Genomic DNA, 25,963 nt, shown 5'->3' with positions numbered 1-25,963 from the left:
TCTCATTGAGTTTGGTTTTAGCATTCAGTTCCCAACAATTTGAGTCCATCTTTTATGGATAATGTTTGTTTAACTTTCGGGATCCACTGCTAAATTTCATTCCACATTGAGAAGTTCTTCTTTACTAAGTAATAAATCCATATAGAAGAAATGAATCCTAATTTTATGTCAGGATTTACATCTAAATGCTGTTTTTTTTATTAATAACTTTTCAAACTTAAATTACGTAATTATCAAAAGTTTAATCTCAAATTATTATTAATAATTAATTTTTTTTTAAAGTAATAATTAACTTAAATTTTTATATAAATCTCAATAATCATATTCACATTATTTCGATAAAAATAAAACTTGAGATGAGACAAAAAATGTAACTACTGATATCAGTGTTTCAATTACCTGTCACTTTATTTTGAATGAGCACCATAGTTCATAAAAGCAAAAGTCATTTCTTCTTGTTTTACTCTGTGAAATTATCACTAGCGTGATTTGGAAGAACTTCAAAAAGAGGAAAAAATTTGAAGTGATCAATGTCGATTGTAGTCATATAGCTCCCATGGAATGGCCCTTCGGGAGCAGTAGAGATTACTTGCTTCTGTTAGCAATTACTTCAACTATATTATTGCTTGAAGTAGTTTTCGGAAGAAGATCCTCGAAACCAACGAGGCTTAGGGAAATTTTTCAGTGATGGGATCCGAAAAGGAAATTTAGCCGATAATGACTGATCTTGACTTATTTCAGACCCTGCCAAGCCAACCCTGAAGCACAAAACGTGGAGAAAATGGCAACAAGACGATGTTGATAGCAGTCGCAATAACTGGTGTAAGTCACATTCTTATAGGGTGGTATTTTTTGAAGGAGTTCAGCAGATACATAGATATCATACCGCCTACGCCTCCAAAAGTGTGTGAGTAATGCGATTGAACTGTTATCAAACTCAGTCCAGATCAAGTACCCCACTGAATTTGATAGAATGCCGACCAAAAATAGAAAGTGTTTGTCTAAAGTTAAACCTCTTGATGGAATGGCGTATGACATATGACTAAAGTTCGATCATTTCTAAACTTTAAATCTCCGGTTAATATTGCATTTTCAAAAGCTTCAAGCGATTTGACAGCAATGGTGAAGTCAACAACTCTGCTTGGTGATTAAAGTTGGAAAACGGAGTAAAATCTCCCCAGCTTAAACATTCATCCATTGCCAAATTATTTGCCTTTCACCTGGTTTTTCTGTTCGAAGTGTTCATTTATCATTTGTAGAAGATTCATTCCCATAAAATGTGTTATCAGAAAAATATGAAATTTCAGCCCTTGAAATATACACAAACAATGAATAGATTCCATGAAAGAAGCTTATTTATTTCATAAGACCATGTAGGTAAAATAGTTAAGTTGCCATTAAACCAACTCCTGGTGCAATCGTTAAAAGTGATTACCTCCAGGGGGTCATTTTTTGTATCTGAAAACATAAAAAAGAAACTGAAACAGATACGTAGCTGCTGCCATTGCACTCCCATACAAAATACTATAACAAAGACACAGCAATCTTGATGGAACCTGATAGCAGAGAAGGGATTGTGCTTATTAATTTGTTACTCCAAGAACCAACATTAAAAGGCGTCGTCTTAGAGACCCCTTCTGGATAAGACAAACTAGGTACTGCCATTCTTTAATCATAGTACCTCCTACATATCATAATCAGCAAATTGTATTCTTGCAACCAAATTCCCATCTCTACTAGCTTGCCTGCGAATTGGAGCTTGGTCCAAAAGTGTCAAGCCCTTGCATTGAGAAAAGAAGAGCTTCCGTGATCTTTCCTTCCTTTTTTCAGAAAGGGTTCAGATAGCTGTATGAACCAGACTGGTCATAGCCTTCATTGCCATAGAAGTCCATGTAATTTGCATGTCCTGAGTAAGGTGACATGCAGTTCATGCGACTGAGATCATCAACATGTTCAATTTCCCCAAAATTTGAGTATGATGAACTAGGGGAGAAGTCGGTCTGGTCGTATTGCTGCCATGGGGTCCCTGAGATTGGAAACTCATACTGAGGAAAGTACTGGGATGCTGTTTCACATATTCGTGGATAATCCTGCAATAAGCCAATGGAGAATTGTTAGAGAAACCTAAAAAAAACTGAATCTTCAAGTTCCATTTTTCTTTCTCCAGATCAGGTTATACATATACACCTTGGAAGAGTCAAGAATTAGATCAGGTGAGACCCAAACGCTGGCAGGATCAGTATCCACAGAAACAGGCTCAAATGGTTGCATTTGTGTGACTTCACAAGGATAAGGAGAAGTGGTAGGGCTTGAATAACGACTCTCGTTGTTAGGGTAACTTGTTTGACACGAAATGTCACCAACGCTCAAGGGCTCGTTACAGATCCTTGTCGAGGTAGGTTCCACATTGGTGGAACTGCTTCCGACCCTCGTGCCTTTTGGTTCTCCATGCGCATCACTCGCCTTCTGCTCGTTCCTTTTCACTACCCGGCACAAGGCAAAAGCACCCTGAAGAGTATAAAATATAATTGGTTGATTGGTTTAATGAGTCAAAGTACAAAAACAAACAATCATATATGCTTATGTCTTCACCTGGTTAGTTGATCCTTGAGAGGGCGCATCAGAGAGCCGATACTCATGCATTACCCAACCCGTTCGATCTCCTAAAGGGGCACGTCCCTGGTAGAAAACCAGGGTCTTACGATAGCCAGTGACAGCAGATTGACACACCACTTTCCTGTCTTTTCCTGTAGCTTTCCAGTAGCCAGCTTTGGTGGCTCGGTTTGTTCTCGAGCCATTTGGGTACTTTCGATCCCTGGGACAGAAAAAGAACCATTCCAAATCTCGTTTTGGAAGGAACGACTTCTCTGCAAAAGCAATTCAGATTTTTTTTTTTCTTTTTCAAATTCTCGATCAAAGCAGTGATAATGAAAGTGAAAACAGCAAGATCAAGAGCTTCTATTTGCATATTTTTTCATTGAAAAGCAAAAAGAAATCTGATTGAACGAGCTTTTAGTTGGAAAAAAGAAAAAGTTGCAGGTCCCACGGGAATAAAGAACTGTTCTGATATAAAGAATTGCAAAAGAAAGAACACCAAACTACACAAAACAAGCAAAAAAGTGCTTTCCCAAACAATTAAAAGAAATCCATGTTCACATTGCTACATTTGCCTGAACCCGAAATTTCCATTCTCTCATCTGGTGCATCTCCTATAGTCTTTAACAGATCCACTTCTTACCGTGACATTTCTTCAATTCTGAAGGTTTAAAGAAAACAATGTTCAGAAGAGTACCTGGCAACTCCCACGGATCAAACTTGTACAAATCGATCACGGGAATAACTTCAAGCTCAAGTTCTTGTCCTTCAGTCTTTCTTTTCAGGTAATATCCTATCAATTCCTCATCAGTTGGATGGAACCGAAAACCCGGTGGCAGTGATGCTCCAACCATTGTCTCAGTCCCCAGTCTGCTTAACTCTTCTCTAGTACTTTAATTTAGAATATATTTAAGGAAATGAAAAACTAGATTGGCAAAAAAAGAAAAGAGGGAAACAGAACAAAAACAGAATTAGAGCAGAACAGAAGCAGAGCCAAGACAGCTATGAACTTTGCCGCTAAGTGCCAAGGCTGTATCTATTAAAAATCTGGAAAATCCAAAAGTAAAAGCTTTTGTTAACGCTAAATTTTTTCTCAAGAACCGAGTACAATTTCCACAGAATGCACCCGGTGAATGGCAGAATCATTGTCTTTGAAATGTGAAGTTGTTCTTCCAGTGAAACTCGTACACCCCTATCCCACCCCCTCTGAAATTTTCAATCCTAAAACAAAAGTTAGATTGAACAAGGACTTTGATTATAAACTACACCCAGAAACCAAAATGGATTCAATTCTACAATTAGCTTTGTTAATTGAGCAAAAAAGAAATAACTTCTCTAAAACCTAATTAGAACTTCCAAAATTGGAACCTAACCATTCAAAACCTCTACTAAAATTGGAAATTTTTGAATGGGGAGAGAGCTTCGAGTTGTACCCTTAAAAGCAAAGTTAATCTTTTACCATGAATCAAGCAATAGTTGAGAAGAGAAGTAAACTAGAAAAAAGAGAATTTGAGTAGAGTAAAACTAGAGGTCTGTGGGATGTGTAATATATAGTGCTGAGAGAAGGGCACCAGTCCAAAACCAACACACCGAAAGTGCAGGGATTGCTTGTCTGAAGCTTACCACGAAATTCCACAGGCTTGGTCCCACCTACTTGAACTCGGTTCACACCTAACTAGTTCGTTCCCGCCAAATTCATTTCAGGCCGTTACATAAGTATTTGCCCAGCATTTTCTTTTTTCTTGGTTTCCTTTTTACTTTGTACTGTCCTCTTTTGTGAGTCCAATGAGAAATATCTTAGAGGGAATGACCATATGGTAATGTTTAATTGCTTATTTGGTATTTGTTTTGTACGTAAAATTGTACGAACGAATCACATATAAATTATATGATTGTCGAACAAACATGATTAATTTTTTTAAAAAAAATATTTTAAAAATTTTATTAAATGACGTGATCTTTTTTATTTCATCATATCAATTTTTAAGTTTTTAAAATTTGACGATTCGATTAGACATTTAATCTCGAACTAACCTTTTAAAAACACAAATCTCAAACTAGAATCAAACTCTCTTACAATGATTTAATTCTATGAGGCATAGTGTATTATTCACAACATAAAGATTTAACGGTTTGGATTAAAGATCCTGCGAGTGCACCTTGGAGATTAAGATTTTGGATGAATCAGATTGAAAGGTTTAAGGAGTTATGTACAGAATGGGAAATCAGATATTCACCGAGAGAGGCTAACCAAGAAGCCGATTCACTTGCCAAAGCTGCCATCCATCTTCAAAGTGAGATATTGAGAAGGTACTAAATTCCCTTTGTAATCTTGATTGTGGAAGTGAGGTTCAACTATGGCTAACCCTCGATTTTGTTTTGATTGAGACTTTCTTTGGGGTTGCTTTTGTTTTTTTGGATTGGTGATGTGTACAGTAGATGTTTTTCTTTGATCTTTTGAGGAGGTTTTTGGAAACATATATCAGATAAAATGGACTGATATATGAACCAAGGTTTTCTGCTTTAATGTGTAAGGAAGGAGGGGTTCATGTCCCTGCACTATGAATAAACTTGATACCTTTGCTATTCAAAAAAAAAAAGATTTAACGGTTGAGTGCCTGTACTGTTTGCATGCCCATAAGTGCTTAGCGAAGGAATGCCGCCATAAGAATTGAAAAAAGAAAAACAATGGGAGAAAGTTCACGGCAGAGTTGTTAGAGGGAAGGAGGCAATGGTGATTGGGCGAATTTTGGGTTTCTTGGTCACGCCCTACTGGTCTAAGCGCCTTCCATGTCATCCTGAGTCAGACAAAAACACTTTTTCGTTCTTTATAGAGATGATTATGTCATCTGCCTAGCCCACCCCTCAAGAAATAAAGCCTCCCAAAAAAGTTGATACCCAGTTTTTCAACATTTGGGGAATGTCCAAACACACCTTAGTGGAAGCTCAATTCTCCTTTGAATGCCCTTTAAGAGGTGAAAAATGGGCACTAGCTTATTTCCCATTTAGTGGGACCGGCTAATTCAATGTTTTAGCAAAGAAACCAAGCAAGTGGTTGATGGGAACTCCTTGCTTTGTATACTAGTAAAAAGGGAGAAAAGAGTTATTAAAGCCTTGCTTTAAGGCTCAAGTAGTTGTATGGTGAAGTATATCTTCGGGCCATGTAAATAGTTTAATATAAGAGCTAGTTAGTGGGACTTCTTGCTTTTCACATTGGAGGAGGAAAAAGGTGAAAAGAAGACCAATCTGATTTCATACTTGAAGCAGTACTTGGCTAATCGATTTATGTCAATTTTTATGATTCTTTTTAAGAGAAATTTTAAGGGGAGGGGGAGAACATGTGGCATTATTAGAATTTTCAAATAAAAAAAAAGGGTGAAAAATCTCATTTAACAGAATGAAATTTTAATTGATATATATCTATATATTAATTCTTTTATGATTTAATCTTTAAAAATCTTATTCTTGTCTTCAAAACTGCAAAATAGCATATTTGTAAGCAATTAAAGCTAATGAATTCTTCCCTCGAATCTTGTTGAAAACATTAGTATTGTTTCTGTCCAATGAAAATTGACCACCCTAAGAAAACAACCTTTCACCCCGCTAATTAAACTCTGGATGATCATATTAGGCTATTCAAGATGTTTCTTGGTACTTCTGTTTTTCCTTTAATATGATTAGACAATTTGTCTTGTTATACACTTGAACTAACTTTGTTTCTCCTCGGCCTCAAGACCAAAAACAAAAGAAGTGAGGTATGCATTTAAAAGGAAAAGACAAAGAATTAAGTTAATCTTTTACTTTTACGAGTTTGGTGGCAAGAAAAAGGTTACTTTGTTACTTGCAATCATGACCGATACAGAACCCCTGGAGAGTGGAGTTGCAAGCTAAGAATATTCACTTCGTCAACTCCATCAAACATATACAAAGATAATCATTCAATGTTGCTAATACTGTAATGGGATCCGACGTTATTACAGCACAATTTTATCTGAAGATTAGATCAAGGGTTATATGCTGTCCAATGATTGGTGAGTGTTTCTAAATTTTTCAAGAATAAAATCCTTGCATCGATCTACAGTTTACATCATCACATAATTAAGTCTAGGAAAGGTGGTGAAACCGTGGAGAGGAGCCGCCCCACAGTACTTGATCATGTATCATTTTCCCTTTTTTGTTTTATCTTCACGTTGGCAATGATTGGAAAATTTCTATATACTAAAACAAGAAGAATTATTTCTTATGCCTTAATGCCTATTTTAGGAATCGGGGAGGGTTTTCTATTGAGGGCAGTGGCTGGAAACAGTGCAAGTTTTGTCATTTGCAAATTGTAATCACACTTCATGGCCCCCAAAAAGACAGTGGAATCACCCCCTCTTTTTTTTTTATTTTTTGGCTTTTGCCTATAAGTTGCAACATCAACTTTAAGAGCTTCCTTACCTTTTATTTGGCTTATAGTGCATGTTAAGTCTTTTTGTTTTATTTAAACTTTTTAAATAATTCTATGCTACATTATAGATATCTTTTTATAACACTTTATAGAAGAAATTTATGTTTTAAGATAGCTAGGGTAGGTTTATGTACAAAATTGTAGCATTTCCAAAATATAGATGGTAAAATTAATGTTAGTGCATAATTTTGTAATGTTCTTTTCAATTTTTACTCAAATTTTTCACAATGTTTTTGCCTTTAAATATGAACAATACAGAGAGAGATAGGTTTGGCAGGTAGTTTAACTACTTTTCACTAAGTTGAAATAAACAATAAGCTTTACGAGATACACACGGAAAGGGGTTTTTTTAACGCCAGTTTGGAATACTCTGAAAGTAAGAGAAGAAAAAAGGGTAAATCCCTACTATTCGTGGCAAAACCGCGAGCCAAAAACTTGTGGGTATATAGATGTTAAATTTTTAAGACAAATATATAATTTAAAATTAATTAATAATAAGTTAAATTTTAAAAATGTTTTTTAATTTAATTGATATGAAAATTAACAATAAATCATAAATGCTAAATTGACCAAAAAGGCGAAATTGTTGTTCAAGTCTAATTGCTGAGGTGGAATTTGATCAGCCTGGGAACAAGGTCAAGTGTGAAATGAATTAACCAAGGAAAGCAAAACGAAACGATGGTCATGGTCGTGTAGTTGTTGGTGAATGACAACTGCAGAAAAAAAGTATAAAAAAACATTAGAAGGAAAACACGGTAAGGGAGAGAATGATTTCCTTTTGTGGGGAATTGGAAAGATAGAAGACTCGCCCTTATCCTTGTCGTTGTTTTGTCTTGTGCTTTCGGCCCCTTTGTCCCATGGCGAATTCGCCAGCCATAGGCCACTTCGGAAATCAACGGCTCAACTGTGGTGCTGCCTTCGTCTGTGAGGAAAAGAGTGGGCGAGAGTGGTCAAAAATGGTTGCAATTGCCAGCAATGGACGACTTTTTTCCAAAATGAAAACTATGCTGTGTTCATTTCATTAATAATCATCATACCTTCCATTGATTCATTTCGTGATTGCGGTTCCCATTATTAGGGTGTCGAATATATGACTAGGATGAAACGCTACATCAATGCTTCGGAGCAGGGTCATTTTTTTTTTATTTTTTTAAAAAAATGATAAGAATTTCATTTATTAATGAACGTATTTTTACTTTCTTTACATATTTTAGATTTGAAAAGATATTTAAATATAATCATTTGATGAAATTTTTATAATTATAAAAAGAAGTATGCATGTATTTAATGGTTTAAAATTATCGCACGTGAAATACGATGTGTATTTTTTTTTCATGTGTATATAACATATGACTAATCGAGATTAAGTTGTAAGTTGGGAGTTGGGAGTTGGGAGTTGTGTTTAATGCTCCCACCTAAAAAAAAGAGCAAATGGTTTTGGTCTAATTAAGCCTTCCTAAATGGATTGGTTTAGGGTAAGATTGATGAATGACGAGTCAATCATGCTTCAATGGACGGGGATGTGACATGTTGCTTTCCTCCATGGGAGTGGGGATTGAGATCTTGGGGAAAATCTGAGTCGTGGAAAAGATAAAAGGAAAAGGTCACTGTTAACAGTAAACCAACCTAGCATGGGCTCACTGATCACTGAGCCAAAGGGACAGTGATGTGGAATCAGATTGGCCACATCTATCAAAGTGGTTTTGTGGGGATGGGACCCTAATGATTTGGTCACTTGGAAATTAACAGAAAAGGCAGCAACCTCCAAACACTGTTCCTCATTTAGGCAAATCAGACAAAACAAGTCAACTTTTGACTCTCTTATAAAATTAAAACATTGTACAATCTCTCTCACAATTATCACAAATGTTGTGTTTAGAGATATCTATGACCATGGGATGGTGGAAAATTAAAAAAAAAAGAAAAGAAAAGAAGAGACTAATTAAGGATTCATGTACCAGACATGCTGCAACATGAAAGCAGAAATGACTGACAGGCCAAATCCCCTATGGTTAGACTAAATCATCCACTTCAATATTAAACAAACTATTAGGAGTTTGAAAGCAAGGAGTTTTGCTTTTAGAATTTGGTGGGTTTTCTCAGTCTACAGACAAGATTCGTCTGGTCAAGATATGAATGGGTCTAAGCAGACAAGATGAAGATTTTAAATATGAGGGAAGGATTTTTGATTTGAAGTATGAATAGTCTTACCATTTTGTTTATTTGCTAAAAATCTAATCATCAAGCATCATCAGGTTTAGGCTCGTGTTCTGCGTTTCCCACAAATAATTAAATGGATTCAACTTTTAGGCTAGAGTTTTTTAATAAAAAAATTTATTATCCCTTGTTCATCTCCTTCATGAGAGGATAACCTAATCATTATTCTTTAGTTTTACTTAATTGCTTCTTTTACCCATATCAAGGAAGTATACCTCAACGTCTTCTAATCTCGACTCTCAAATCCAGTGAACACTCATCCCATTGAAATTGGTATATTCGAATTAATTTATGATCATTTTATTTTCAAAAATTAAAAACGTCTACATATTAATAAAAAATCACTTACACATACATATAATGTATCCTTAGTTTGATTTTTATCTCTTTCTTGTGTGTGTATGTTAATTATAGCAATTTAAGATCTATGTTTGATTAATAATTTAAAATATCTAATTAATTTTCGTTGAAGAATTTTAAAAAATAAGAAGAATCTTATCTATTATTTTAAATTTAATTGAAGTAGAAAAAACACCTTGGCATAATAATTCAAGGACTTCGATGTTGAGAAACTCCAATAAAATTGCAATTTCATCAAAACTAATTGTGGACATTCTGCAATTACAATAGGAAAAGGGGCGAAACTCTAATTTTCCTATTTTGTGTCGGTTTAACTAAAAATACAAATTTTCTAGTCTGAAAGGCAGCGGGTCTCAGCCGCTCATCAATGGCTGCCTTAGCATTCACTCACCAAAATCTTCTTCAGTTTACTCCGAAACTCACGCCTTCAAAACCCAAACTCAAACCCAAAAGAAACAAAACCAAACTCTCAATCCAAACAATTACAACTTCCCCACAAGCTTCTTTTACTGACCAATATGTTCTCCAATTAGCTGACTCATTGGAAGACTCTCTCCCTTCTTCCTCTTCTTTGCCGCTTCAAAAGCTTAGAGACAATTCCTCGGAAACCCTCCTTTCAACCCAATGGCCATCTCGAAAAGACGAGTCTTTTCGCTTCACAGACACTTCTTTTATCAAGAATTCTGATATAAAGCCAATTTGTCGCCCACCAGAATCCCTAGCTTTTTTGGATGTTTCGAGCGATACCCAGTTTAAACGTTTTGATTTTGTTGATGGGTTTCTTGTGGATTCTTCATTTGTTTCATCAAATTTTCCTGATGGGGTTTATGTAGGTAGCTTGTTAAAGTTATCTTCAGAGGGAATTCTTAAAAGGGTATGTGAATTTTTAGGTGATTTTGAATGGGGTGATTTGTTTTGGTCTGTCAATGGATTGGGGGCACCTGATGTGACGGTTGTTTATGTACCTGAAGGGTGTAGAGTTGAGAATCCTATTTATTTGAAGTACATTTCAGTTGAGGGAGGTGATGAGGGGTCTAAAAGGATGCCGGTTTCGAATCCGAGAGTGTTTGTGTTGGTTGAGAGAGGAGGGGAGGTTGGGATAGTTGAGGAATTTGTTGGTAAAGAAGGGAGTGAATGTTATTGGACTAATTCAGTTTTGGAGGTGGTGGTTGGAGAAGGAGGAAAAGTTAGGCATTCTTATGTGCAGAGACAGTCTTTGAGTGCTGCTCATATCAAGTGGACTTCCGTCCGGCAGGTAATTATCGTGTTATTGCTTCTTAAATTGATATATTGGCTGCTTGTGAAGTTTGTGTGTAAGTTGTTAGTTCAGTGAATGAGCTGTATATATGCTTGTACTGTGGTCAGTTGATCTTTAGGGAGGAAGTATTTTTGGGTGAAAAATGAAAATTTTGTTAAGAGAACAACCAAAAAGGTAGTAACACAGTAGAACACAACTTTGGAAACTCAAGTCTACATGACTCCTATAGGCATCTCTAGAAAATTGACTAACCATCTGGTCAATTTCCTTTTTCGGTTTAGGGGCTTCCTGAAGAGTGAAGACTTTATTTTTGTTACGCTTTGTCAATCTAGAATTTGGAGGAAATTTATGTCTTCAATAGGGTAAACTTGGCTCAGGGGGTTGAGGGGGATCGATATTTGGGTAGAGATTTAGATTTGAGTCATTGCACTAACCTCGTCAACCCTTCAATAAAGTGTGTCATTGAATCATATGGCATGGAATGGTGTCTTTCAATGGACAAAGAGTTACTTGCTTGGATCAATTAATGATACAATTTATCGCTTTGAATAAACTAAAAATTGATTTAAATATCACGTGAAAAGGTGAACAACACTTCCTACATTTTTATGAAGAGTCAATGCTAAGGTATAAATGGAGAGTGAGATTGAAAGGGAAATAGGAGATGAGAATCCCATGCTAAATTTAGTAAGAGATAGATAAAGGATTGATCAAATCCTTTGAAAGGTCATTTGGATCATATACACCTAGTTATAACCTGATAGACAAGCACTTGTGGCCCTAATCCCATCTCAATTATCGTTTACAATCCAATCCTTTTGCAAATGACTTCGGCCTAGTCGTCAAGAAGTCTGCCACCCAAATATCATTTCCTAACTCCTCGTTTTCTGTTATGTAAATTGAATTTAAATATACATTTGCTACTTACTGAGCAACAATATTCTCATAAACTTACTGACAATGTGTAGGAATCAACTAGTACCTATGAGCTTGTGGAGATAAGCACTGGTGGAAAATTGAGCAGGCATAATGTCCATGTTCAACAAATGGGCTCCGATACAGTAACTGAGTTAACAACATTTCATTTGTCTGTTGGTGATCAAACCCAAGATCTACATAGTAGAATAATTTTGGACCATCCGAGAGGCTATTCTCAACAACTTCACAAATGTATCGTGGCTCACTCTTCAGGGCAAGCTGTTTTTGATGGGAATGTAAAGGTCAACAGGTAACTCTGTTGTGTTTCATTATCTATAATTCTCATTGTAGGGTTATCAGAAAATAATTTGATATGGATGGGAGAAGATAATGTTGGGTCTCAATGTGTTTGGATTATCAGAGAATGAGTTGCTGAAAATTGAAGTTTTAAGGATTTCTATTTCTTCCCCCCTCGCCCCTCCAAGTCCTTTTTTTCTTCCCTTCACCCTAGTGTCCTGGAAAATCTCTTGCCCTTGTTTTCTTCAGGATAATGCCTAAAACAACGTAGTTGCTATATAGTTATAAATTATAATTGATGCATGATTACTATAAGAGCGTGGATGTTACATTTCTATGATCTCATTCACTTCTAATCTTTTGCAGATATGCACAACAGACCGATGCAGGGCAACTAACAAGGAGCCTCCTTCTTGAGCCTCGCGCGACTGTAAATGTCAAACCCAATCTTCAAATTATTGCGGATGATGTCAAGTGCTCTCATGGAGCTGCAATAAGTGACCTCGAAGACAGCCAACTGTTCTACTTTCAAGCACGTGGGATTGACTTGGAGACCGCTAGAAAGGCTCTTGTCTTTTCTTTTGGGGCTGAGGTTATCGACAGGCTGCCTTATGCTTTTGTCCAAAAGCAAGCAAAAGATCATGTTAAAGAACTGCTCGAATCCACAGGGAAAGGATCTTCATAAGGAACGATAATTGATGGTGTATGTATCCAAATTATGATAATTATGCATTTGTTGTCATTGTCTATCTTCAAAATAATCATCACTGAAATTCAAACAAATTTTGTTCTTGTTTGGAAATGAGTGGATTTTGGGGCACACCTTATGGTTACACTGCTCCAGAGAGGAAAGTAGCCCGTACTATCAAATAAAACATTGTAACTGCTTGATTGCTTATGCTGTTGAGAAAAGATTATTGTTTTTACATTTTTAATTGGTTCTATGTATCGTTTATTCTGGGATATTTGCCCAAATCCCACATATCTTAGGAAAGAAATGCCCGTGTAATCTACAATAATACTCCTGAGTCGGCGGTCCGTGTTCGTAGGGAGGAGAGATGGTTGGCATCTCCCCTCACGGGGACGGGAACGGCTTTCGGGCTTCCCTGTTACCAACACATTCGGTTAGGGCTACCCACCATAACGGTGGATCTCTTACCCAATTTGTCTCCATTTTTCTCTTTGGGCTTCATCTTCCCAATCTTTTTGTTCTTATCTCTTTGGGCGTCATCCACATACCTTCACCCACTGAAGCACTCACCCAGATAGAGTAATTTCTCGCTCTCCCTAATCAAAACTATTTAGGAGTTGGGAGTCAATCCCATTTACCCATTCATTTTTATTTGGCGTTATGAGAACCACCCTTCACCTACAGTAGCACTCACCCAGATAGAGTAATTTCTCTCCCTAATCAAAATTATTGGGGAGTTGGGGAGCGTCCTAAATGAATTCAGATAAGGAAACCAAAATATCTACTGCCAACATAAATACATAAGGCAGCCCTGACCAGATTTTTTTTTTTTTTCACTCGAAACACCTACCCATGGCTGCTGCTCTCTCCACTGCTCTCGATGTCCATTTTGCTATCCCTCAATCTGATACTACAAGACCCATTTTCATCGCCAAAACAATAAAGCAAAACCCCAGAAGAAAATTCATCATTTCTTGTAACTCCTCCAAGTCTTCCTCAAAACCTCCCAAAAACCCACCAGTATCACCCAAAAAACACCCATCTTTATCTGAGCAACTCCAGCCTCTTTCCACAGCCGCACTTCCCAAAAAGGACCAAGCTCGTCTCTTGTCGAAGCCAAAGTCCACATGGGTTAATCCCACCAAGCCTAAAAGATCTGTGCTTTCACTACAAAGGCAAACGCGTTCTCCTTATGCATACAATCCGAAAGTCAGAGAGCTGAAACTCTTTGCAAAGAAGCTGAATGATTGTGAAAATAGTGAGGATGCTTTCTTAAGTGTTCTTGAGGAAATTCCACAGCAACTCACTAGAGAAAGTGCACTTTTGATACTCAACAACTTGAAACCATGGCAAAAGGCTCACCTTTTCTTCAATTGGATAAAGACCAAGAATTTGTTTCCCATGGAAACTATATTCTACAATGTCACAATGAAGTCTTTGAGGTTTGGGAGGCAGTTTGAGCTCATTGAGGAACTTGCTAATGAAATGGTAAGCAATGAGATTCCACTTGATAACATTACATATTCAACGATTATTACCTGTGCCAAAAGATGCTATCTCTTTGATAAGGCTGTAGAGTGGTTTGAGAGAATGTATAAAACTGGTTTGATGCCTGATGAAGTCACTTATTCTGCTATTTTAGATGTTTATGCAAAATTGGGTAAGGTTGAGGAAGTACTTAATTTGTACGAGAGAGGGGTAGCTAGTGGCTGGAAACCTGACACTATTGCATTCTCTGTATTGGCAAAGATGTTTGGTGAGGCTGGAGACTATGATGGTATTCGGTATGTTTTGCAAGAAATGAAGTCTCTCGGTGTGCAGCCTAATTTGGTTGTTTATAATACTTTGTTAGAGGCTATGGGCAAGGCAGGGAAGCCTGGGTTAGCAAGAAACCTCTTTGAGGAATTGCTTGAGTCTGGTTTAACTCCAAATGAGAAGACTTTAACTGCCCTTGCCAAGATATATGGCAAGGCAAGGTGGGCAAAAGATGCATTGGAATTATGGGAGGAAATGAAGTCTAAAAAGTGGCCGATGGATTTTATTTTGTATAATACTTTGTTGAACATGTGTGCAGACATTGGTTTAGTTGAGGAGGCAGAGAAGCTTTTTGCGGATATGAAGCAATCAGAGCATTGTAGGCCAGATGGTTGGAGCTACACTGCAATGCTAAATATATATGGAAGTGGGGGGAATGTTGGTAAGGCAATGGAGTTGTTCGAAGAGATGTCCAAGGTTAGTGTTGAGCTCAATGTAATGGGAAGCACTTGTTTGATTCAGTGCTTGGGTAAGGCCAGAAGAATGGATGAGTTGGTGAGGGTATTTTCTATCTCAGTTGAACAAGGGATCAAGCCAGATGATAGACTCTGTGGATGCCTGTTGTCTGTTGTGTCACTGTGTGAGAAGAGGGAGGATATGGATAAAGTCCTCGCTTGCCTGCAGCAAGCTAATCCTCGGTTAGTTGCATTCGTGAAATTGATTGAAGATGAGAAAAGCAGTCTTGACACTGTTAAAGAAGAGTTCAAGGGTATCATCAGTGACACTAAAGATGATGCCAGAAGACCATTCTGTAATTGCTTGATCGATATATGTCGAAGTAAGAATCTCCATGAGAGAGCACATGAACTGCTCTATCTGGGAACCCTATATGGGTTGTACCCAGGTTTACACAACAAAACTGTGAATGAGTGGAGTCTGGATGTCCGCTCGCTGTCTGTTGGGGCAGCACAGACTGCCCTTGAAGAGTGGATGGGGACTTTGGCCAAAATTGTTAAGCGTGAAGAAGCATTGCCAGAGTTATTTTCAGCTCAAACTGGTACTGGAACCCATAAATTCTCTCAAGGACTGTCCAATGCCTTCGCTTCTCATTTGAAGAAACTTGCAGTACCGTTCAGGCAGAGTGAGGAGAAAGCTGGTTGCTTTGTGGCAACAAGGGAGGATTTAGTGCTGTGGCTGCAATCGAGGATTCCATCACCCGTTGTTACAGCATAAATGGTTAATCGTCTGTAATCAGGACTCTTATGCAAAATACCCTTGTTTGTCACATTAGTTTACAGGATAGCTGATTATCAGCAAAACCAGTTGTGTTCTGCATCTGCTTTCAATCGAAGGAATTCTAGAAAGTAAGCCCTGAACTTTTTTTTTTAAGACGGATCTTCTTTGTTGTTAATGGTATATGGTTTCCAGGGAGATAATAATTGTGCTCCAGGGCTGGAAGAATTGTTTGCAGGAGCAAGAAGATGAACTCAGAATAAGGACCCGGGAACAAATTCCAACTATTGTGAACCGCATTGGTCGAAATCCACCTCCAAAATTACAGATGCTCACGTTGGACGAGGAAATGCTCAACTTCAGTAACTATGTCTAATATTTGTATCCCCCCACCAAATTACAGACACTAATTTCTTTTTTAGTCTTTTTGGCTCTAAAAGAGAGAGAAGAAGAAGAAGGCATCTAGAATTGAAAGTGCCTCCGCCTATGCAAAATCCTCCAAGGAAGAAAATGTCTTTAAAGGAAAAATAAGGAAAATGCGAAAAAAAATTATCTCTTTCTTTTCTGTCCCTAAAGAGCATTTCCTGGTGACGCCATCTGCAGATCTTCGCTTAATTTTATCCTGAAACAAATATTTCAGGCATCTACTCAACTCCTGATGACTACCTAACATTAGTCTTCGCTAGTATCATCTGGACTTCCTGCTATTAACTGTGTAAGCTTATGATGTATGACCAAAATAACCCCTTTCAGACCCACGAAAAATGTGCCAGCACCCACTTTTCCCAAGCGCTTCGCGAAGAATTTAAACTTCTGGGATCTGAGTTTCTTGTGTAAGGAAATTGCTTGGTGTCAGCCCAGCATGTGAAGAGTTTCATAGGTACTTTCCTGACGACTTCCAAATTCTGCCCTCCAGCGATATCACCATGACAGTAACATCATCATGGTACTTTCTTCGATCTCCTTGCGGGATGTCCAGCAATTCATGGAAATCCATGCCTGCAGAAATCCAAGCCAAGATAAAATTCAACCCCGGACCAACATGTCAGACAAACAGAAATAAAGTGTGATGAATCTATCTTTTGTGCCAAGCATCATTTATAGTTGTTAAGTATAAAGAAAAATAAGTGTTTGCGAAAATTCATCCACATGTGGCAATCCACCAACATTATACACAAGGTTGTAGAAATACGAAGAAAATTATAGAAACGATGTTTACCAGCTTTCTTGGCTGCACGGAAAAGAAGCTCCTCTATCAAGTGTTGTGCAGGGTCTCCATCTGGAAACTTCTCCATAAAACTCTCAACAAGAGAAACCACTTCCTGATTGCTCAGATACTGATATAATCCATCAGAAGAGAGGATTAAAAATTGATCCCTTGGGCAAAGTCTATGGTGACAAATAGAAGGTGAGCAGGATATATATGGTGCAGTACCAATGTACTCATTTCGAAACATCTCCAACAATGCATCATTCAACTTGGGCTGCAAAATGTGAACATCATGTTATGGCATAAGCAGGTTATATTCTTAAATATATTAAGTTTTTAGCATAATATTACATGAGTGAATGCCCTTTTCCTCCTTGCTCCAAAGCCCCCTCCCTCATCCCAAAAAGAGGCATGCATAGTTTGTTATTTGTGACATTGGAAGACAATCACATTAAAATGTGGATGACTGAAATATTCTTTCATCTGAAACTAAATTATTTTTTCCCCAGAGAAAAGACAAGTAAAATTTGTACTCTTCTTAACCTTAAGAATTTCCTTTATATCCTGTTCATAGTAAATAATTCATAAGCCACTCCATGCAATGCCTTATTGAACACAATCTATCATAGATAGTATTTAAGACTTCAATAGTGAAAAGAAATGTGAAAGAACCTTTTTCAGAAATCCTGCACCAAATGCTCTAGTTACTTTAAGTCGACCTTTCACTCTGTCATTGACAATGCAGAGGCTGTCATCTGGATGCTCATTCTTTATTCTTATGACTTCCTATACAAATCAAAAGTGAGATTCAGCAAAAGCAACGTATAAATTAGGAGGACTATATACAGTTTCAACTGAGAATCTTTCTATGTCTGAAACAACAATCACCAAAAAAGCTGCAATTTTATGTACTTTTGCTGACTCTGTAGGCAATATTATCATTCATCATTAGTTGAGGACATCCAAGGCAATATTACCATAGTAGATGTGCTTGATACAAGAGTAGACCCCCTTCAACCTAAACTCACTAAAATCCAATATTAAGCGTGTAAAGGATCCAAATTTTGAGAAAGAGCAGGGAAAGAGGTATATGCAAGAGCCAAATCATTGACCCTGGTAATCCATGAAATAATGATCTAAAGAAAACCATTTTAGGTTGCACAAGGAGATCACATCCAGGAATCTCACTACTTCAGTCATTCCAAATGCACCATATCATGCACTATTAACAACTGTCAAGTTGGAGTGTTCCTTATTATCCTAATATTCCAGATCAATGACTACATACAAAGGTGAGACCAAAGCTGCTCCAAATAAAATGTATAAAAAGACCAGAATTCTTCTAGCTGCAGAATAACTCCAAACATAAAGCACAGAAGGGTAAATAATCAGGTTTTTCTTAAAGCTTTAAGAGCTGAGGAGTCCATTTGTCTGAATTAGTATCATCCACCCAAAAAACAAATCCATTTACCCCAAAGCACCCATGTCAGCATTAAAAGCATAAAGAGACAAGATCTGAGCATGGCAATCTAAACTTACCTAGTTGATTGTATCCTGTTAAAAACGAAAAAGGGATGACAAAAGATAGCAGATGAATCTAGTGTTTCATCAAATGCCAAATTTTATTTCAGTCTATCAAACACCAGTTTTTCAGAATATCCTTATAATTTTGTTTGCCTTCTTGTAACTCAGGGTTCAACCACGATAACTTAACCTGGTGAACAATTTTTGGAATACCAACCAATTTTCTGATATATTTACAAACACAAACGTGCAACAAGTTGTTGGACACCATAACACTGCCCCTATAATCTGTTCCTGAAGATCCAACTCATCTCAGGCATAAGCAACTCTACCCTACATGATTACCTTAGTCCATACGAGCAAAGCTACTGCCACTTACTAATACCATCAAGTTGAAACAATTTTCTTCAAAACCAAGTGGTTTGCCAGCGATATCAATGAACTTTCCCTGTGCACAAAACTGGCATTCACAAAATTGGGTGTTCCAACGATTTAATGTTCATCAACTTCCTTAAGATCCTAGAAGACATAGATCCATCTCCTTATCCAACTCCACCTACTTGTTGAAATTGTGATCAGATATCCTCTAAATTATAGAAATTTGTAGTTTATTCTCCTAAATAAAATGCAGAGTTAATCTCAATCATTTTCAATTTCAAAATCTTCACCAGAGAGATTCGAGGCCTTTTCTAAACTGTTTCATACCCAACTTTCCGACTTATTTGACTACCCTCAAATCCAAAAAGAACCAGGAGAAGTGTAAATCCAGTAACAAGGGGTTGCATATGCAAACCTATTGCAGAAAAATTAGATTACAATGTGCAAAAGTAATTTTACAAATCACTTCCAAGTCAAGGACAAATGTCCACATTAAAAAAAAAAAAAGATAATTAAACAATACAACCTTGCAAGACAGCCCTCTAAAGGAATTAAAACTACGGGGAAGGAGATAAAACTGTGTAACTTAGTATATATACTTGCAAGATCTCATAAAGTAAATAATTTGACTCAATCAGGCAATCAACAGAAAACCATCACCTAGCTCCTGTATAAAAGAACAGAAAATGTATACCCATTAGGAAGAAAATTTATCCTCAGAGCAACTAGCTAGGAGATAAGAACAAAAACTTGCAAGGAAGTTTCCATGTATCAACCATGTTCTCTTATAAGAGGTAAAATGATAGAGACCAATAACAAGATGCCAGGAAGTAACCTGGAAAAGGAAGCTTCCTGAAATTTCCAGGCACCTCGAACACATATTTTGAGGTACATCAAAGAGGATTGGGCGCATGGCACACCATTTCACTAGCACACTACAAATTGTGGCTAAGCTAAACAGTTTAAATATGCAATTATAAGTAAAAAACAATATAAATGACTTATACAAGACTTAAACAGGCTTGTCTGAGATCTACTATCCCTTAGCTAGAGCCATTTCCAGGAAAAAAATGGTGATGGCTAAGGTATTGTCTCAAGGACCACATAAGAGATGCTTTTACAAAATGATCTGCATGAATTCATCTATAAGACTCCTCTCCAAACTCATCTTGAAGCACACTGATATTGCACAGGCCATTCCAGAGTAAGAAACCCATCTGCTTAACAGTAGACTCTCTAAATTCTCTTTCCTAGCAGATCAAAATCATAAGAGAGTAAAAGTATAATTTGAAAAACTTAAAATGTGTAAGCAATAGCAAAAATAAAGTAGCTCAAGGCATAACTGAGGTGATGGAACTATCTGGCTAAAGTGGTAAACAATGGAAACCTGATAAAATTATGTTCACAAGAAATCAATAGCGTGCCCAAAAGTACAACCATATCCACAAGACATTCCTCTTAGTTCACTTAGAATTTTGCTGAAGCTCTTACATAAAAAAATACAACTTAGCAATCCAGGAGTCGTAATAAGAGTTGTCAAAACCACTATTTTCCTAATTATCCAAGACAGGAATCAGCCTTAAAGCAGAACTGAAGACATATAAAATCCAAACCTAAGCAACCCAAAAGATGTAGCCTGCCAGTCTGAAGCAGAGAAATTTGTCAAGCCACATAATTGATATTAATTAAGGATGTAATAAAGATTTTCAACACTCAAAGATAAAGGCAGAAAACATGAAAGTGAACACAGTTTTTCAATATTCAGAACTTACTTCTTCAATGCTAGTGCTATGATCAGTTGACAGCTGCAATGCAGTCAATCTCATGGGCAGAGGAGAAGCCTCGCTCACTGGCTTAATTGCCTTTTCACCAACTGCCAATGTCTCCTCCACTATGCCCTCCATGCTTGATCCATTTTCCTCTCGCTTTCTTCCCTCCATACTGGAACCAACTTCCTCCAGTTCAGACTGCGCAACAATTGCCCTACTATCCCCCACATTCATCACGTACACATCTTCATCCCTCATCAAAACCACCAACAAACACGAACCCATCAACGCAAGCTCTGGATTCGTCCCAAGCACCTTATCTGTCATATCCAAATATGCTAGCTCAGTCACTTCCAGAGCCCTCGACAACGCCCTTAAAACCAATTCATGATCAACCGGACCTTCTTTCCTTCTCCTCCCAGTCTTTTGAACCCTCTCCTCCACTCTATTATCTACCTCCTCAACCTTCTCCTTCTCTTCCAACCCAAACCTCCATGGAAACAACAAACTCCCTGACCCCTCTCTATGCTTTGACAACCCCTGCTTCAATTTTGATAATAACAACCACCTCCTACTCACCGCAGTCCCTTCTTTACTTACACTAATTGCATCATCCACGGAAAATGCAAACCTATCAGACCCTGAAAGATCCAACCCATCTTCTGGATCATCCTCAGCTAGAAACTCCCACAACCTCCTCCTCCTAATCTCAGTCCCCTCTGATTCAAACGTTACCCTCCTCGTTCTCTCTTGTATCACTCCACTCGATTCATTCTCCCCAATTAAACCCTCCCCCGCACTCTTAACCTCCTCAACAGACTTCTGCTGATTCTCAGCTTCAGTATCAGTTTTATTTGAACTATCTGTAGCAATTATTAAGTCAGGTGCGTTCGTTTTATTTTCAGCTTCATTTTCAGTTTCTTCATCAAGTTCCCAAAAAAGACCATGGAGTTCATGGAAAACAGCTCGATAAAGATTACCCATTAAGAATTCGGGTGCATCCGGCCCATTAAACCCGTCGTAAATCCCAACGAACAACCACCCTTGCTCCTCCGAAACAACGACGTGGACCCGATCCTCCCCGGCCTTCCCCAACGCCCACTGCACATCCCCCTCGGCCTTCCCCTCCACCACTGCCGCCGCCTCCGCCTCCTCGGAATTCTCCCTTCTTCCGACGAAATTCAACACCGGAACCACCCACGGCCGTTTCTTCTCGGAGAAATTTCTCAAAATACCCGTAATGCCTTTCTTCCTCTTCTTTTTCACATAAATGCCACCCAACGGTGCCGAGAAATGTACTCTCCCTTCGGGACCCGGGTTGGCCTCCAGTGGACCAGACACAGCCCCGCGCTCTAACGGACCTGACATAAAGAACCCGCCCCGCTCCATCGGGTCATGAGCTCCGCCACGTGGCACCGGCTGCAGCGGCAAGGCACTAAACGAAGACGTGCTCTCGAAGCCATTCCCGCTAACGATACTGCTCTTGACGCCGTAACCAAGGGTATTCTCAGTGGCATCGTCGTAAATATTGTCCAGTTGGAGAACAGTTCTAGGAGTCGACGTATTAGCACTCACGGAGGCTCCGGATATCGCTTTGAACAAAGTTTCGGGCCCGGTTCGGGTTTTCGGGTCGTGCGACGGAGAAAAACGTAGAGAGTGCGAAGGAGAAACGAAACGATCGGAAGGAGTCGGAGAGAGGAAACGATTGGAAGATCGAACGTAACAAAAGGAGTGGCCTAGGGTTTCATCCAACGGCTCCGATGAAGCGAAGATCAAGTCCGGTTGATTGTCCGGCTGCCGGTTCGACCGGCTAGTCACCGGATTAAAGCAAGGGCAGAGCGTGGAAACTCCACTTCCCATCACATTTGATTCATTTCACTCCCCTCCCCACCCTTTAAGATAAAAAAAAAAACTTTATTTCCAAGGAAGCAGAGAAAAAGAAAAAACAGAGTTTCTAAAAAAATGAAAAACAAAAGAAAAGAATAAACAAAAGAGAGTTGCTGCTGCTGCTGCTGCTGTTTCTGGCTTCTGCTGCTTCGCTGCTGCTGCTGCTCTTCTCTTGCTTGCAGAGAGAAAGAGAAAGAGAAAGCAAAACAGAGAAAATGTTTTTTGTATTTTTGCTTTTTGTTTTTTTTTCTTTTTTAAATTAGCTGAGTGGACTTTGGGTTTTTTTCGCTTTTCAAGTTTGAAATTTCTTTTTCTTTTTTTTTTTAAATTCTGAGCAGTTGTTTGCTGGCTCTGGCCTGACGGTTACACGTGGCGATCGCCAAATGCGTGAAGGGAGGCGAGGGGTCCAAATTTGATGCCAGAAGGGAAAATAGAAGGTCCACATAGATTGCCAGGTGGGAAAGTGGGGTCCACTGACGAGGCTTTTTCATATTTTTTGGTTTAGTTTTGGCGGTTTGCCGGTTTCTGGGGCTGGGGCTAGAATTAAAATGACGAGGGAGTCCTTAAGGGGGAATGGCTTTAAAGAAAGTGGTAGGGTCAAATGCGGGAGTGAAAGGGTTGTCATTTTAGGGGTGCTTTTGTCCGTTTCGTTGTTTGGTCAAATAGGGCACTGACCCTCCCATTCAACCTTAGGCCCAACCGCCCAAGCCAGAAGCAGCTGTTTTTTCTCTTTTCTTTTACCGAAATTTGATATCAATTGACCATCTTGCCCTTTTTAATGCTTTTATTATTTTTTTTACGATTTTAACTTTTACAATTCACCCATATAAAACATATTTTGCGGTCTTTTTGTTTTGCCAACAAATTTTGATAAAAAACTGTTTGGAACTTGTCAATATAATTAACATTTTTTGTCGTGGTTTAGGTAAATGTACAAACGGTTTCAAATAAATAAAGTTATTTGTAAATTTTAAAAGTCTTTTTTTAGCTTTCATAGAAATTAAACTAGTGTAGAAAAAGACTCTTGCTTTTGGATTTAACATTTAATATTTTACATTGCCAAATTTAATAAATTCAAACAAATAGATACCTCATTTTAATAACTATTAAATGCATACTGATATTATTTTTATTTCATTTTGTCTTGTCTAGGATGAAAGAAAAGAAAACACTTTTCAAATAAACCAAGTGATTTGAACAAATTTATTTGTCTCATTAATAGTTCTTACTAGACTTTGACATGATGTCATCATAATTACAAATTTTGTTTTATTAAGGAAAAGTTCATTGAGAGTTTAACTATGCATTTTGACATATATAAAAGCAATTCATCCTGTAAAATCTCAAAGATATCAGAGACTAACCGTTAAGTCAAATATTTGATGTTATAAAATAATTTTTCTCCTAACAAACAAAATGTAAACAAATCCATAAAAAAGAAAAAAGTACGGAAAATAAGGGCATTTACGTCATATAATTACGGGCCAGAAATCCTTGGAGTAAGTAAAGGGCGGGTTTGACCTAAAAATAAGGCCCAAAACCCAGAAGCAATGACTGCCCCCGATGGATCCTGGTCGGGTATCTTTCATGCCTTCGTATTCCGCCACGTCACCCGGCCAAGTATCACAATATCAGACTCTTAACCGAGATAATAGTGGACGGCCCTGATTCTTTCGATCCCACCAAGACAGAGAGAGAGAGAAAAAATTTATTCGCGTCTTTTGCATGACTCTGTCTGATTAGTCAAACGGCACGAATTCCCCCTCAGTATTTGTTTGTCGTAATCCAAACTTTTACAAAAAAAAAAAAACTTATTTTAATTTACAGCTTTTTTTCCTAATTTTTATTTAATTAAATAAATATACAATTAAAAATTTATGTTTGTCTTTGAAAGTCGCACAGTGAGCTTTGCACACTTTAGTCAAAAAAAAAAACCCCACTTCCATTAATTATAAAGAAAAATAAAACAAACAAATAATATTTTTTTCACAAGTACATAATTAAAGATAATTTAAATTAAATATGGTTTTAATTTTTTAATACAGTATTTTGCAGCTTTTTTTTTCAATTAAAGTTTTGTGGATAATTTTTATTTTTTATAAAGAGTTAAATTATTAATTTTTTTAATAAAATGAAAAAAAAACTCTTAAATATGAATAAATAAATTATCTTTCGATTTAATATATTTTGATAATTTTATTAAATATAATTACGAGTTTAATATCTGTAACGACCGAATATAATTCGAGTTTATCCCATATTTAGACCAGAACTGTAGAGAGAGAGATGAAAGAGAAAAGGAAAGGAATTTAGCATGTGAAGGCGGGAAACTCCCAATGGTTTTTCTCTCTCATTGATTGTTTATAAGCTGAAAGTCAAAGAGTTTGTTGGTTTTGAGAATTTTATGGAGCAAAACGACAAAAGCGCATGTAATATCACATGATACGTGTGAATGCCCACATTCTCTTTCTCTCTCCCTAAAATCCATAGTTTTCTTAAAAGATTTTAATTTAGGGAATACGTACCAAATATTCTGTTTCCAAATTTTGCTTTTGATTCTTTGGCAAAGGGTCAATGAATGATTTGAATATGGATTAGAATGAGTTTGATAAAGAGATATCATTAATGTGGAGGAGAATATATGTAAAGTTGGCTTACCCAAAAAAGTTGTAACTTCTATGGTTTTCTTTTTCTTTGTTTTTCTTAAATGTGGAGATTTATTTAGATACTTTTTTTTAAAAACCCTTAGATCATTGCTATGGATAAATGGTTTGGCAGCAATGATGTTGATTGTTGGTAGATTTCAATGTTTGTTTTTTTTTTCTTTTTTCAAGCATTTTAGTTGAAAATTTGGGTTGGTATTTTATTTAATTAAATTTCACATAAATAATTATCTAAAAATATATTAGGATGATCTATTAATGAATAAGTATCTAAAAATATCATGTCATCATTAAATTTTGTATAAATATATTTTTATCTATTTAACAACACTCTTCAACTTCTTTAAATTATAAATGGTAGAAATTTAATTATTTTTTTATTTCACAATACTCTTTTTTTAAATTTTAAAAACTTATTTGTAATTTTGATTTGTTTATTTTTTTAATATTATTTAAAATCATTAACTCGCATTAGATAATTTCATATCCACGCTTATAAAAATCATATTAATATTTAATTACGTTATATCAACACTACTATTACATCATTTGTGAAATACTATATTATCATTGTTATATTATTAAATTCAATATGAAATCAATAAGAAAGTATCATATCAACACAACCAAACATTATATTAGTATAGATAATTAAAAATTTTTAAAACATTACACTGACATTATAAAATTTAAAAAGCATACGATTTAATTTTACAATTATTATATAAAGATTAAATTTACTATTTTAATAAAATATA

The 25,963-nt window shown here is 36.9% G+C and overlaps 4 protein-coding genes and 1 non-coding gene across 6 annotated transcripts; 3 read left to right on the top strand and 2 right to left on the bottom strand.

The window, feature by feature from the left end:
- Positions 1 to 1,479: 1,479 nt before the first annotated feature.
- LOC110414823 (NAC domain-containing protein 71-like) lies at positions 1,480 to 4,103 on the bottom strand. Its single transcript, XM_021426240.1, has 4 exons — positions 3,293 to 4,103; positions 2,593 to 2,867; positions 2,188 to 2,508; positions 1,480 to 2,090 (listed from the first exon to the last, which is right to left on the bottom strand). The coding sequence occupies exons 1-4, from the start codon at positions 3,447 to 3,449 to the stop codon at positions 1,827 to 1,829; spliced, it is 1,017 nt and encodes a 338-aa protein (XP_021281915.1). The 5' UTR covers positions 3,450 to 4,103; the 3' UTR covers positions 1,480 to 1,826.
- A 5,867-nt stretch (positions 4,104 to 9,970) lies between these two features.
- On the top strand, positions 9,971 to 12,972 carry ABCI7 (non-intrinsic ABC protein 6). The gene is made up of 3 exons (XM_021442562.2): positions 9,971 to 10,877; positions 11,849 to 12,108; positions 12,462 to 12,972. Exons 1-3 carry the CDS (start codon positions 9,990 to 9,992, stop codon positions 12,778 to 12,780), a joined length of 1,467 nt encoding a protein of 488 aa, XP_021298237.1. The 5' UTR covers positions 9,971 to 9,989; the 3' UTR covers positions 12,781 to 12,972.
- A 162-nt stretch (positions 12,973 to 13,134) lies between these two features.
- LOC149527718 (U6atac minor spliceosomal RNA) lies at positions 13,135 to 13,265 on the top strand. Its single transcript, XR_016352303.1, has one exon. It is a non-coding gene; the product is annotated as a U6atac minor spliceosomal RNA (small nuclear RNA).
- A 147-nt stretch (positions 13,266 to 13,412) lies between these two features.
- On the top strand, positions 13,413 to 16,331 carry LOC110427126 (pentatricopeptide (PPR) repeat-containing protein). The gene is made up of 2 exons (XM_021442551.2): positions 13,413 to 15,905; positions 15,992 to 16,331. The coding sequence occupies exon 1, from the start codon at positions 13,639 to 13,641 to the stop codon at positions 15,772 to 15,774; it is 2,136 nt and encodes a 711-aa protein (XP_021298226.1). The 5' UTR covers positions 13,413 to 13,638; the 3' UTR covers positions 15,775 to 15,905; positions 15,992 to 16,331.
- Positions 16,051 to 22,980, bottom strand: PLL1 (poltergeist like 1). Of its 2 annotated transcripts, XM_021442527.2 has the most exons (4): positions 20,659 to 22,821; positions 17,657 to 17,770; positions 16,994 to 17,258; positions 16,051 to 16,773 (listed from the first exon to the last, which is right to left on the bottom strand). In XM_021442527.2, the coding sequence occupies exons 1-4, from the start codon at positions 22,513 to 22,515 to the stop codon at positions 16,649 to 16,651; spliced, it is 2,361 nt and encodes a 786-aa protein (XP_021298202.1). In that variant the 5' UTR covers positions 22,516 to 22,821; the 3' UTR covers positions 16,051 to 16,648. The 2 variants fall into 2 exon arrangements, with proteins under 2 accessions (XP_021298202.1, XP_021298213.1); XM_021442538.2 differs by lacking the exons at positions 16,051 to 16,773; positions 16,994 to 17,258; positions 17,657 to 17,770 and adding an exon at positions 19,631 to 20,530 and having other exon boundaries at positions 20,659 to 22,980.
- Positions 22,981 to 25,963: the final 2,983 nt, after the last annotated feature.

The sequence above is a fragment of the Theobroma umbraticum genome, unplaced genomic scaffold, assembly GCF_002168275.2.
Source record: "Theobroma umbraticum cultivar Fairchild unplaced genomic scaffold, ASM216827v3 scaffold_30.0, whole genome shotgun sequence".
Classification (NCBI taxonomy): Eukaryota; Viridiplantae; Streptophyta; class Magnoliopsida; order Malvales; family Malvaceae; genus Theobroma; species Theobroma umbraticum.
This window is presented reverse-complemented; position numbering and strand designations above follow the sequence as displayed.

Bases quoted from the DNA above. Each gene is read 5' to 3' on its own strand.
- ABCI7 (XM_021442562.2), top strand. From the start codon at position 9,990: ATGGCTGCCTTAGCATTCACTCACCAAAATCTTCTTCAGTTTACTCCG. The intron at 10,878-11,848 runs GTAATTATCGTG...GACAATGTGTAG, and splicing joins AGTGGACTTCCGTCCGGCAG to GAATCAACTAGTACCTATGA. The intron at 12,109-12,461 runs GTAACTCTGTTG...AATCTTTTGCAG, and splicing joins GGGAATGTAAAGGTCAACAG to ATATGCACAACAGACCGATG.
- PLL1 (XM_021442527.2), bottom strand. From the start codon at position 22,515: ATGGGAAGTGGAGTTTCCACGCTCTGCCCTTGCTTTAATCCGGTGACT. The intron at 17,771-20,658 runs GTAAGTTCTGAA...TGATTTGTATAG, and splicing joins ATAGCACTAGCATTGAAGAA to GAAGTCATAAGAATAAAGAA. The intron at 17,259-17,656 runs GTTCTTTCACAT...CACATTTTGCAG, and splicing joins GTGCAGGATTTCTGAAAAAG to CCCAAGTTGAATGATGCATT.
- LOC110414823 (XM_021426240.1), bottom strand. From the start codon at position 3,449: ATGGTTGGAGCATCACTGCCACCGGGTTTTCGGTTCCATCCAACTGAT. The intron at 2,868-3,292 runs GTACTCTTCTGA...TTGCTTTTGCAG, and splicing joins TGATCCGTGGGAGTTGCCAG to AGAAGTCGTTCCTTCCAAAA. The intron at 2,091-2,187 runs GTGTATATGTAT...GGCTTATTGCAG, and splicing joins TAATTCTTGACTCTTCCAAG to GATTATCCACGAATATGTGA.
- LOC110427126 (XM_021442551.2), top strand. From the start codon at position 13,639: ATGGCTGCTGCTCTCTCCACTGCTCTCGATGTCCATTTTGCTATCCCT.